This window comes from Nannobrachium achirus (genome assembly GCF_963921795.1).
Source record: "Nannobrachium achirus genome assembly, chromosome: 14".
Classification (NCBI taxonomy): domain Eukaryota; kingdom Metazoa; phylum Chordata; class Actinopteri; order Myctophiformes; family Myctophidae; genus Nannobrachium; species Nannobrachium achirus.
Genome location: NC_137821.1, coordinates 38,526,425 through 38,538,599, shown reverse-complemented (window position 1 = coordinate 38,538,599; position 12,175 = coordinate 38,526,425). Strand labels below are relative to the sequence as shown.

At 42.5% G+C, this 12,175-nt stretch overlaps 2 protein-coding genes across 2 annotated transcripts; both read left to right on the top strand.

Moving 5' to 3' along the window:
* Positions 1–3,713: 3,713 nt before the first annotated feature.
* LOC308298023 (growth arrest and DNA damage-inducible protein GADD45 beta-like) lies at positions 3,714–7,426 on the top strand (the record flags this gene model as incomplete). The annotated part of the gene is made up of 2 exons (XM_080741587.1): positions 3,714–4,363; positions 7,345–7,426. The coding sequence occupies 2 exons, from the start codon at positions 3,714–3,716 to the stop codon at positions 7,424–7,426; spliced, it is 732 nt and encodes a 243-aa protein (XP_080597713.1).
* Positions 7,427–8,498: 1,072 nt separating this feature from the next.
* LOC308298021 (leucine-rich repeat-containing protein 74A-like) lies at positions 8,499–11,618 on the top strand (the record flags this gene model as incomplete). The annotated part of the gene is made up of 5 exons (XM_080741585.1): positions 8,499–8,523; positions 8,905–9,086; positions 9,537–9,623; positions 10,692–10,773; positions 11,500–11,618. 5 exons carry the CDS (start codon positions 8,499–8,501, stop codon positions 11,616–11,618), a joined length of 495 nt encoding a protein of 164 aa, XP_080597711.1.
* Between the last annotated feature and the right edge of the window lie 557 nt (positions 11,619–12,175).

Below are 12,175 nucleotides of genomic sequence, written 5' to 3'. Positions count from 1 at the left end.
CTCTTCTCCGTGTCCGCCGGCGTCTCTCGCCCGTGCTTCGCCTTGTGCTTTTTCAAGCCAGCCGGCGTCCAGTATCCCTGCCCGCACTCGTCACACTTGAGAGGTTTCTCTCCCGTGCAGCATTCGTGATTCTTCAAGTGATACAGTTGTCTGAAGGCCTTCCCGCAGACGTCGCAGCTGAAGCGCTTCTCTCCCGTGTGCACGCTCTGGTGCGTTCTCAAGTTGCTCCTGTCGCTGAAGCTCTTGGGGCACAGCGTACATTTGAAGGGTTTCTCTCCGGTGTGGGTGTACTGGTGGACTTTGAGGTCCTCGGCGTAAGGGAAGGACTTGAGGCACTGTTTGCACTGGTAGGGTTTCTCTCCAGTGTGAACCCTCAGATGCTGCTTCAGCCTCGCCAGCTGTTTGAAGCGCTTCCCGCAGAACGTGCACGGATACGGTTTCACATCCGAGTGACTCAGCAGGTGGATCTTGAGCTCTGCTATCCGGGCAAATTCCTTGCCGAACTGGGCGCACTTGTAAGGTTTCACCCTGGTCAGCTGGTGCGTCAGCTGGTGGTCCTTCATGCACCACTCTCGTTTGAAGCCTTTGCCGCACTCGTCGCAGCTGTAGGGTTTCTCGGCCTGGTGCGTGACTTGGTGCTGCTTCAGGTTGTGCTGCGTGAAGAAACTCTTATCGCACTGGTCGCATTGGTGAAGCCTCTTACGCTTATCTGAGTGAAGAGAAAAATGAAAAATTTGATTGAATAAATACATCTATTCAGCATAATACGAAGAGTAACCTTAAAGGTGATACACCATGCATTTAAAACGTATTTACCAGTATGTCATATTGTTTATGTCCCAAAAACGTTTTTCAAAAGGTTTGAGGCTAAATTACCACTCCTGAATAGAGAGCCTCTCTCATTTTTGAATGGCTCTCAGAGCATTTTCAGCTGCAGTACCACCTTTTGGCCTGAAACTTTTGACTAAAAATGTCTAACCTTCAAATCTTCTATTCTGGGGTCTGTCAGATGGGGGTCTCATATCATTTTGGGGGTCCTCCTTGACATGAAAGCGTTTGATAACTACTGATTCAGAAGGCATTTGTGGAATCGGGTCTTACTGGGAGGATTACTTTCATCCACGCTGTCCTCCTCTGCACCCGAGCCACCGTCCCATTCCGAGCCACTATTTTGCTCACGCATTTCGATGTCGTTGTCGTCAACGCCGTCGTCCAAAGTACGTTGTTCTGCGCTTCGCTCGGAATTTGCGTCCACCAGATCGACCGTCAGCGATTTACAAATGTAAAACCCATCTGGTAGAAAACAGACCACAAAACTAATTAAGAGTGATATATGTAGCACATGATAATAAAAGCGTTGCAACAAGTTGTGAGCTTGTAGACCTGCTATATATTCTTCTTTTTTTACAATTTGACCTACAATGAAGCCAGCTTGTGGCGTATTAACAAGAGTTTGTGACTAAATTAGGGCAGTCAGGATTAGGACATTTTACATGATGATTAAATATCACTCAAATAATTGCGATTAACGGTTTAATTGTGTTTTTGTCATTCACAATTGCATTTCTGTTTGGCTTTTAGGCGTTGAAGTTATATACTTAATAAAGGACATTGATAGTGGAAACAGCCGATCTACAAGCTCACAACGATGTGACGCGTTTTGAGCGTATAGATCTGCTATTTCCACTATTTTTCAAAATGGTTGAAAATCTATGAAAACTTTTCAACATGGAAACGATTATGGCGATCATGACAAAATCATTGCAATTATGTCAACTCTTTGCGTGTGACTAAATTATTAACTCTACAAGATCCAAAAAAATAAAAATAAAACTGGGGGTCGCCAGTTAAAATATGATTATTTGGGTGGTTGTGGCCTGAAAAGGTTGAGAACCACTGCATTAAACCACTGGTCATCATTGAAACTAAACTTCACCAAAGCCATCGTTACCTCGTAGCTGCTGCACCTCCTCCTCCTCCTCAAACTGGTGCTCCTCCTTCAGAGCTCCTGCCAGGTCTGTGGGGGTCTTCATACAGTCCACCAAGGAGACCCTCAGCTCCTTCAGAGATGCCATCTGAATGCCTGAATGCGGTGGCGCCTTCTGTCACTCCAGGGCCAGCCTCTGTTATACAACTTTGATTGAATAATCTAAGTATCAGAAGTTTTGCATAGAAAAAGGTACAGTTTCATGACAGTACAGTTCACTGGTACAATAGCTCAAGTAAGCCTAGACTTATTTAAATTGAGATCCTTTTTAACTCCCACTCAAAGTAATAAACAAATGTTGCAGTTGTGCATTCTAATAGAGCCACAACAAATGCTTGCTTTTATCCCATTAAAATATAATTGGTTCATTCTGGGGCAAAACCTAGTGTGTAGGCTCATAGATAGCTAATAACTTAACAATAATGCACATCTTACAACAAAATCAATTCCATATTATGCAGATTTGCAGGATTACTTACTCAGTATTTCTCTTTAGGCTATATATTCCCAGCATCAGTTCTCAGATAAATCATTGAAATAATGTATCCTTATATTATACCTCTATATCTAATCTAACAACGGCGACACAAGTTTACAAAGCGCACTCTGTTTTGAGTGTTTTCCGGGTCCGTTGATTGACCTATGATTTCATCCAATGGGTTCAGAGAGTGTAGGTGGAGGCAGTGCCATTTTACGCCAATCACTAGCTAGCTGCACATCCCATCGTCCGGAAGGATGGTTGGGTTAGGATTGGACGCGTGGGAGCACAGTAGTGACAAATTAATAGCTTTCTCAGTACGTTTTTCTCTTTAGCAAAGTTTTCCCTTTATTAAGATTTTTTAGCACAGTTTATTTTGAGCACTGTAGTGAGAAATTAATAGTTGTTGTGCATTGTGTAAATGCAGGCTTTTCTCAAGTACAAGTCTTCATGCCTCTGACTTTATCCACCCTCCATGTGTCAGGCAGGGATTTCAGCCACTCCTGGAAGTCCTCGCGTTTCCACGAGGCGGGTCTTAACTCAAGCCTGGTGGGTTTAGGAATCACGCGTTAACGCGTCTAGCAGATTACCAAGCGTGTCTAGGAAGGGAGCGTTCGTTTTATGGTTAGATGTCACAGTTATTGTCCACGACATTCAGTTATTGTCCACGACATTGCAAGCGGCGCGAAGGCCAGCGGACGGGCGGACCTTGGTCCTGCTCTTCGCGCCCGAGCGCCGCAGGCGCGAGTTACGAAGCCGTGGTGAATGCAATCGTTATATTTACGGCCTGGGCAAGCGCACGATAAACGCAATGATAATTGGGTTTTGGTGCACCTCGCGCGGTCCAAGTGACTACAACGGAGCGCTCCCTACGTCCGGTTCAGCCAATCACAGGGGGCTCGGCGGGGACAGGAACTTGTACAAGCTTGGGTATCCGCAAGACGCGTTTAGAACATAGACTGTAGAGGGGTTTAGAAGCGCGCGAGCGAGTCTCGCTCAGTGACGTGGCAGCTAGGCTTTGACCAATGGCAGCGTGCGCCGCCGCCGCCGCGGCCACGCCCACAACTTTGAACGCGATAAATACGCAGTGAGTTCAACCGTTGTCATCACTCACTCACCTTACCCACGACAACTGAACACAACGAACTGAACACACAACTCAACTCACCTTTCCCGACAACAACAACACTAAACACAACGAATTAACTGAAGACATCTTTTAGTATCGTTTATTACAAAGACGTCAACATGTCTCAACAACAACATGTCTCAACAGAGGGCAACAGGTCTCAAGTGGACGACGGATGCTGCACCACCACCAAACTCCTCCAACTGCTGACCTGTGCTCGGACTCACAACTGCCTGACGGTGGGCGTGTACGAGTCTGCCCAGCACATGAACGTGGATCCAGATTGTGTGCGCCTGTGCATCCTTGCTACTGATGAGGACGATCAAGACGTCGACGCCATCGCCCTCCAGATCCACTTCCACCTCATCCCGGCTTTCTACTATGAAAACCAGGTCAACGTTCTGAGGGTGTCCGGCATGAGGCCTCTGGAGCAGCTCCTTGGAGGAGAGCCAGAGTCCAGAGACCTCCACTGCATCCTGGTGACGAGCTCCCAGGCCCAGGGCCAGACTGTGGTCGACAGCCAGCAACAAGAAGCTCTTCAGTCCATCGGTAGGTACTGTGAAGAGAGTCGCAGCCGGGACCAGTGGGTTCCCCACCTCACCCTGCAGGAGGAGATCTCTGGGGAAACCCCCGACGAGGTGGAACGCCACAACAGCAACGGCTCTGGAAGAATCTATAGAAGAATCTCTAAGAAGCTTTCGTCGATTGCTCGATTCTCATCCAGACTTCAGAGGAGATTGAGGGACCTCGCGTTTCACCACAACACAACGTCTGTCTGTCCGGTTGACAGGCCGCCACGACGTAGGTGCTGGGTCCGACATGGATGATGAAGTGAGTTACTAACTCATTACTTTTGTGTTTGTTTGTTTGTTTGTTTGTTTGTTTTTTTGCCTAAATTACTGCACACAAATGCATCAACGGTTTTGGACACATGAGCTGGTACGATGCAAATTTGTGTTGTTGCACTTATTGTATATTTTCTATGTTATTGATTGAATGATGCACAGTACTATGAAGTTGTTGCACTACTAGTTGCCATTATGTTTTGTGCAATATGCAAAATGTAGGACGGTACATTTAATGCTACCTCTATTTTAATATTTAAATAAAGTAATGTGGTTGGTGGTCACCCTCTACCAATTTACAAAGCCAATATGTTTACTATTTCGTAAATTAAGAATTGCATTCTCATGCTCAGTGCTCTGTTGCACTTTTTTTTATATTTTATTGATTAAATGTTGCAATGTACTATACTAATACACAATGATACATTGCTGCCTTTAAGTTTTATTAATGTTGCACTACTAGTTTACAAGGAAACCTTGATGCCCTTAAACATAATGCCAATGTGTTTTTTTTTGCAATATGCAAAATGTATATAATCTCTCTAATGCTACCATGCTACCTATATTTTAATATGTAAATAAAGTAATGTGGTTGATTGTTATAAATCTTGTCTGATTGTCTGTTCAACACGTGAGGGGAACTGAGAAAAATGTCTGCACATTAATTGATTGATTGTATACTTTATTAGCAGTTTGCAACAACAAAAAGGAGCACAGGAAAGTACAGTTCAATACAAGGTCTGCTAAAGATTAAGACATTAAAGATCTCAGTCGCCACAACTGATTTCAGTCATTTGGATTCCACAGAAGCCATGTCTTCTATGAAAGTAATGTCTCGACTTTCGACACTGAAAATAGCAGATCTACAAGCTCACAACACGTCACAGCGCAATGTGTCGTGAGCTTGTAGAACAGTCAGCTATTTCTTCGGCTATTAGTTGTTTCAAGATTAAAGAGTGAAGTTGTCAAACTAACAATAGAATACATCTTCCATCGGTCTCAAAAATGTCATGAAAGCAAAAATCTGTGATTTCTTCCAACTGGTCGGCTGTATGTAGAACAGCAACATAAGGTTTAGATTTACAATGATCATACTTAAACATCACCATTACATTTTCAGTCACGAGATGTTATTTAGCTTTTTTCCATGAGATCTACATGATTATTCCAATACAATCTACACCATTAAATTCACAGTTCACACCATTTGATAAACCCAATACCTATACTCTCATATAAATACATACTGTACTGTAGAACAGGGGGTCCAGGACCCCTAGGGGGTCCTCAGAGTTACTACAGGGAGGGCTGCTAAATATATGTGTGATAGGGTTATTTTTTTACATTAACCACTTGAACCCTATAGCATCCCTATTCTGAGGGGAATATTAGCTGAAAACGCAGATCCACAAGTTCTCAACACTCTTATTAAAGAGTATGTGTGTTGTTGTCTTTTGGTGGGGTTTAAGTGGTTAACTGTCTGAAAATACACCTCAACATGAATCTAACCCAAGGTCCAAGGTTGTACTTTATTGTTACGTCTTTTGTACAGGTACATACGAGTACATAAGAGAACACAACACTACACAATGACAGTGTTGTCAAACAAGTCTGCAACACAATTTTATGCAATGTGTAGTGGGGTTCCCTGCTTCGTCTCCATCTCAACTAAGGGTTCCTTGGCCTGAAAAATGCTTAAGACCCCTGCTGTAGTGTAGAATGTTGAACTCTACAGTCAACAGCAACATGTGTGAGGACACTATCTGCTGTGTCACCTCCTCTGTGTTGAGTCGTTATATGAATGTGAGAATTTAAACTGAAAGTATATGCTGCGGTTCCACATGCACATAACAACCACACAGTGAGATGTTGGTGTTAATTTAACTGAAATGTGCCCGTAACTCCCCATGGGGAAGTTGGTGGTTTACGAGGCTATATAGATTAACCCAGAACACATGAATGTATATTGTTTTTTAATAAAGATAGGGAGTCGCAGCACTGTTTGGTGGCAGACTTGTAGAATGCATTGCTCCCCATTTTTTTTTGTGCCGAAATTGGAGGGGTGTGTTATGATATCATTGAAGTTGTGCCTGCGGGTGTCTCTCACTCTAGTGAAGTAGTTTGACACATACATAATGTACTCCCCTGGCCGGAGTATCTTGAAGACAAGGCAAGGAGACACATGCATCACTTTTGAGGGGAGTTGAGGGTTGTTGTTTGTGTCTCAGCCAGCAGGGACTGGGAGTGCACCAGACAGAGGGATCAGGTGAAACGCCCTGGGTTCCCGAGGCTACCTTCTTCAACCAAACAGTGGGACATCAGGCATGTGGACCAATGATGTAAGGTTTGAGGTGTTCCCTGAAAAAGACAACATTACTAGGCTTGAGAAAGATGGTATTACAGCAGTGGTTCTCAAAGTCTCATCCTTGAGGGGGTTCCAGGGGGTCCCAGCTAAATTATTGATAGGAACTAAATGGAGACTTGCAGGTCTGTAAGTCTGAGAGTTACAGAGCTGTAGTTACAGAGTTATGGGGGTCCATGAATGAAAAAAGAAAAAGTTTGAGAACCACGTGTTCTCAACCATACATACATACTGTATGTTGCCATTCAAAACAGCCTTGCCTGCCAACACACTTATATTAACCATGGTGACTGATGAATTAATTATGTATGACCCTACTTAGGACATGCAACCACAAAGGTAGAATTACCTGCTGGACAGCGCGGGGGTATTTTATTTCACGGTTCCTGACTTACAGTTATATGGGAAGACCTAACCATACAAAGAACTAACCATAGCCATGGGTACATTTTTACAACAGGAGGTAGACCTATATTTTAAAGATTATGTTTTGAGTAAATCAGAAGCAACGTCTGTGCTGTCTCTTGAGTCGCTCTCCTTCAGGAATGACGAATGTCCATCTCCGACAGAAATCCCAGAATGGGAGGATGAAGATACAGACTTGGAAGCTGATGGTGGTGAGTAAAGTATACGCTACGGTTAAAGTTCTTGCAAACTCTGTTTTCCTGGTGGTGTTGTGATCAGAATTAATTTACTTAACCACTGCATCTACCACTATATCTACACCAGGGGTTTTCAAAGTGGGTGATGGGGTGCCGAGACAGCAGTCCAGGGGTGCCGCGAGATAATTTGATAATATTTGGAATTCATTTGGACACTTGAAAAAATATTTAGTATCATTTTAAACTTGAAGTACAAAGTTAATTTCAGTCAATTCTAAACAAAATGGCTATTATCTCAACGTTTTCCTCGCAACATAATCACTAAAATATGGTCACTGTCAGGCAGAAAGCTTGTATATCTTCAAGTTTCAAATGTGTACGTCTTTTGGTAAAGTAAAGCCCTGCTTCATCATAGAAGACTGTCGCACAAAACTAGTGAAAACAGCCGATCTACAAGCACTGTGCTTGTAGATCTGCTGTTTTTACTAGTTTAGTACATTATATAGATTATAAATACAAAACGAACGGTTTTGGACATACAAGGTTTCCACCCGACAACGACGATATGCTATAAATATAAGGTGCTGGGAGCGAAAATTATAATGTAGGGGTGCCTCGGATTAAAAAAAATATTTATAGGGTGACCTGAGACAAAAAAGTTTGGAAACCCCTGATCTACACCACTGAGGGGAAGAGTATTGAACAGGTCTCATCTGATAAATACCTAGGAGCCTTGCTTGTTGCATGCTATATGCATGACTCTGCTACCACTCTCCAGGCTATAGACACTATCATGGAGCCTTACGTTTTATTTGAAATCCCATATCCACTACACATGTCACCTGTATGATGGGTCTGACTACATTATTTCATCGTACATGGCTTCAATGGCACATTTTTATTTAGAAAGCCATCAATGATCAACCTGCTGGCTACTACTAGCATCCCGATTCTGGGGCTAACGTTAGGCAAAAATAGCAGATCTACAAAATGGTAATGGTGCATTCATATAGCACCTTTATCCAAAGTGCTTTACAATGAGCTTTACATTCACCCATTCATACACATATTCACTCACCAATGGCAGGGGAAACCATGCAAGGCACCAACCTGCTCTTACGTAAGTTCAGTGCAGTTATGGATGTCTTGTTCAAGGACACTGCGACCGCAGTGGCCGTTGTACCTCCTGAGCAACTGCCGCCCCCAGCTTACAATGCAATGAGATGTGCTGTGAGTTTGTTGATCAAACTATTTTAGGCGAAGATATATATATCTTAAAACAGGAGTCAAAAATCTAAATCGAGGATGACTTTTGGTTTGTATGCTCTATGGTCCTGGAATCAGCTCCAGAAAGACATTAAACTGGAGCACTTTGGTTGATTTAAAACGTTTACTTACAGATGTTAAAAACCGATGTCTGCAGCTGTTTTTACTTGAGTTTGGAACAATGTGTAAATTGTGTTTTTGCTCAGTTGTATGTTGTGTCATTCTTGTTCACTAGCAGAGGTGGAGAACAGTAGCAACAAGGACATGTCCACGGCGGACGTATACCTGCAGGCGTGTGACCTGGTGGGCGTGGTTCCTGTCTCTTATTTTCTACGGAACCTAGGCGACTCTACCATGAACCTCAACCACCATGGACTGGGACCGCTGGGCGCCAAGGCACTGGCTATCGCTTTGGTGGTGAGTCTGGAATGAGTGGCTGCTTGGCTGGTTAAATAACACATTTAGACCGGCGATCCGATTCTACAAAGTGTCTTCCAAATCCTAACTGTTTTCTGAGCAACATACTGTATGTGGTTCTCAAACGTTTTCATGTAAAGGACCCCTAAAATGATATATATTTGGCCGCGGACCCCCACTCATCTCAACATATTTTTGTCTAAAACATGTTCGCTTTAAGATTTTCACAAATGTTTAACATGTTTCAAAAGTAGCAGATCTACAAGCTCATAGCTCACTTGCGGCATGAAGTGAAGCACTATGCGCTTGTATATCTGCTATTTTTTAATAGCTAAAGTATAAAATAATGATTAAAGCGGTTAAATGAATGGGTTAATGGCTCAAAGATACAAACTATTTAAGTGAATAAGTTGTTGTTGTTATCTAGACTGAGATATGCACATCAACAAGTTGGAACTGGTAGGCAACCACCTCCTAGCTGAGGGAGCCAAATATCTTATGGAGATGTTGAGGGCCAACCTCACCATTCATAGTCTGGTAGGTGTAAACAGCAGTTCCCCTGACATTCCACTAGAGGGCATAAGTGTTTTGCAGGTCATCTTGGACATTTCTCATGATGGACAGCATATTACCTTGGTGGAAGTAGTTTTTACTTTAGTAAATGTAGCAATATCACAATGTAAAAATGCTCTGTTAGGTCCTGTATTCAAAGTTTTACTTGAGTAAAAGTACCAACGTATTGGCATCGAAATATACGTAAAGTATCAAAAGTAAAAGTAGTAGTCATTATGTAGAATGTCCCATATTTTACCGGGTTTGTTTTCTTCAAAAGGTTTCAGAATTGGACGAAATCTTTCGAAAATAGACGATCTACAAACTCCCAATTTAATGCGCTATGGATATTTTTGAATAGACAACAAATAAAATAGGGCTTAATTGATCCATGTAGCCTATGTTTTTTACTTTTGTAACTTATGTTTTCAAATAATTGCAGTGGAGTAAAAAGTAGATGTAAATATATTCCACTCAAGGGTAGTGGAGTAGAAGTGTAATGGATCAAACAAAGGGACATACACATAGTAAAAGTACTTCAAAATACGGTAGTACTTAAGTGTGTACAATACTTGAGTAAAGGTAGACTACTTAGTTACTTTACTCTCCACCACTGATGTTTCCTTACAGGATTTGTCCAACAACCATCTGCAGACTGGAGGCGCTGAGTGTATTGGAAGGATGTAGCTGGAAAACATTTCCATCAAATCTATTAAACTTTCAGGTAGAGCATTCATTATCTTGCTACATTTTACACTGACATACTGTATGTTACACATTTAGACCTATAGTAATGTCTTGTTCTGTTTTTTCTGTTTTATTTTTGAATAGGAAATGGATTTACTGAGGACGACGCAAAATTCTTTGCAGACGCCTTATCAGTAAGCAGTTAGCAGTTAGCTATCATAGATGTATTTTATCGAGTCTGACTTTAACTTTCGTATCTATGATGATATGCAAATGTCAAAATCAACAAAATGTATCTATGATGGTCTTGATCCAAGGCTAAGATAATGGCTGGCAGGGTTCTTTTATAACATTTCCCCTTTTTAGAGCAATTACAGAGTGAAAGAACTGGACTTGAGTCATAACCAATTCAGCGCTGGTGGAGGGGAGCATTTAGGACAGATGCTGGGTAAGGTGAACTTCACTGGTCGCATGAAAAGTTAAAACATTGCCTGCTCAACGGGTACAGTGCGAGTCACCAGGATGCTCGTATTCCAAACACTTTGCAAAGGTTCGCAAATATGTCAATGAAAGCCCAAAAAGATGTGTTTAAATAGTTTTAATGAGCGGTTGTAGTACAAATGTTTGAGCCTGTGGCCATTGTCTTGTACTCTGTGTGCACATATGTGTGTGAACCTGCAAACTAAGTGTTTAGCTTCACTGACCATAAAGGGATTTGATGCTTTGTTGCCAGGGGATACAACGTGTGTTGTGTCGTTTTCTGCTGCATGGTGTTTCAGTCCGAGTGTATCAAAGGGTGCGTTCGGAAATGCGCACCGGGTGTGTGCTCAGTGTAGTGAGTGCCTAAACCTAAACCTAATCCTAACCCTAACCTCAGTAAAACTATGCCTAACCCTAACCCTCAGTAAAACTATGCCTACTACAACTAACCCTAACCCAACCAGAACCGGTGCACATTTCCGAACGCACCGTTTGATACACTCGGACTGAAACACCAGCAGAAAACACTCTCCCGTCGTTTTACAACCCCCCTTGTAGTTCTCGGTAATCTGTTTTTAAATGGCTGCCAAAGAAAAATACTTTTGAACCTCTTAATTATTACCAACTTATATTAGATTAGATCATCAGTTTACATATGGTTCTGTTTTCTGTGTCTTCCTCTGTCACTCTCCAGCCACCTGCATGTCGTCTCTCACCATATCCATAAACCTCTTCTCCTCTTGCCTGGCAGCATATTCAGCATCCTTCTCCCAATGTGATCCTCATCCCTCCTTTTCAGTTTTCACATGTTAAAACCTCTCTCAACCTCACCTTTCTCACTTTATCCCCAAACCCAATGATATTCTATAGCAGGATTTCCCAAAGTGGGTGCCGTGATGCCAGTCCAGGGGTGCCTGCGTACCTCAGAATACTTTGATAATATTTGGAATTCATCAATATCACTACTCGAGTTATTTTCCCATCTACGGTCAACTCTCTTGACCAAAAACAGCAGATCTACAAGCTCACAACGCATCACCTTGTGAGCTTGTATCAGCAATCTTTGGTGAACCATCCCCCCATAATAGGGATGCTGGGGTTCAAGTGATTAAACGTCAAGTACAGTATAACGTTATTTTCGGGCAGTTCCGATGGAAATGGATATTTCTCTGTAACCTACCGTATCTTAGGTGGAAAGATATTTTTACGTTTGCAAATATGATGTAAGATTCAAAGAATTAATGGTGTAATTCAGGGGTGCCGTGGATGAAAACGTCATTTACAGGGGTGCAAATCCCTGCTCTATAGTCAGGTGTGTGTTTATGGCATGCCATAGAGATGTGCCTCGTGAGATATCATTGAACTTCTCT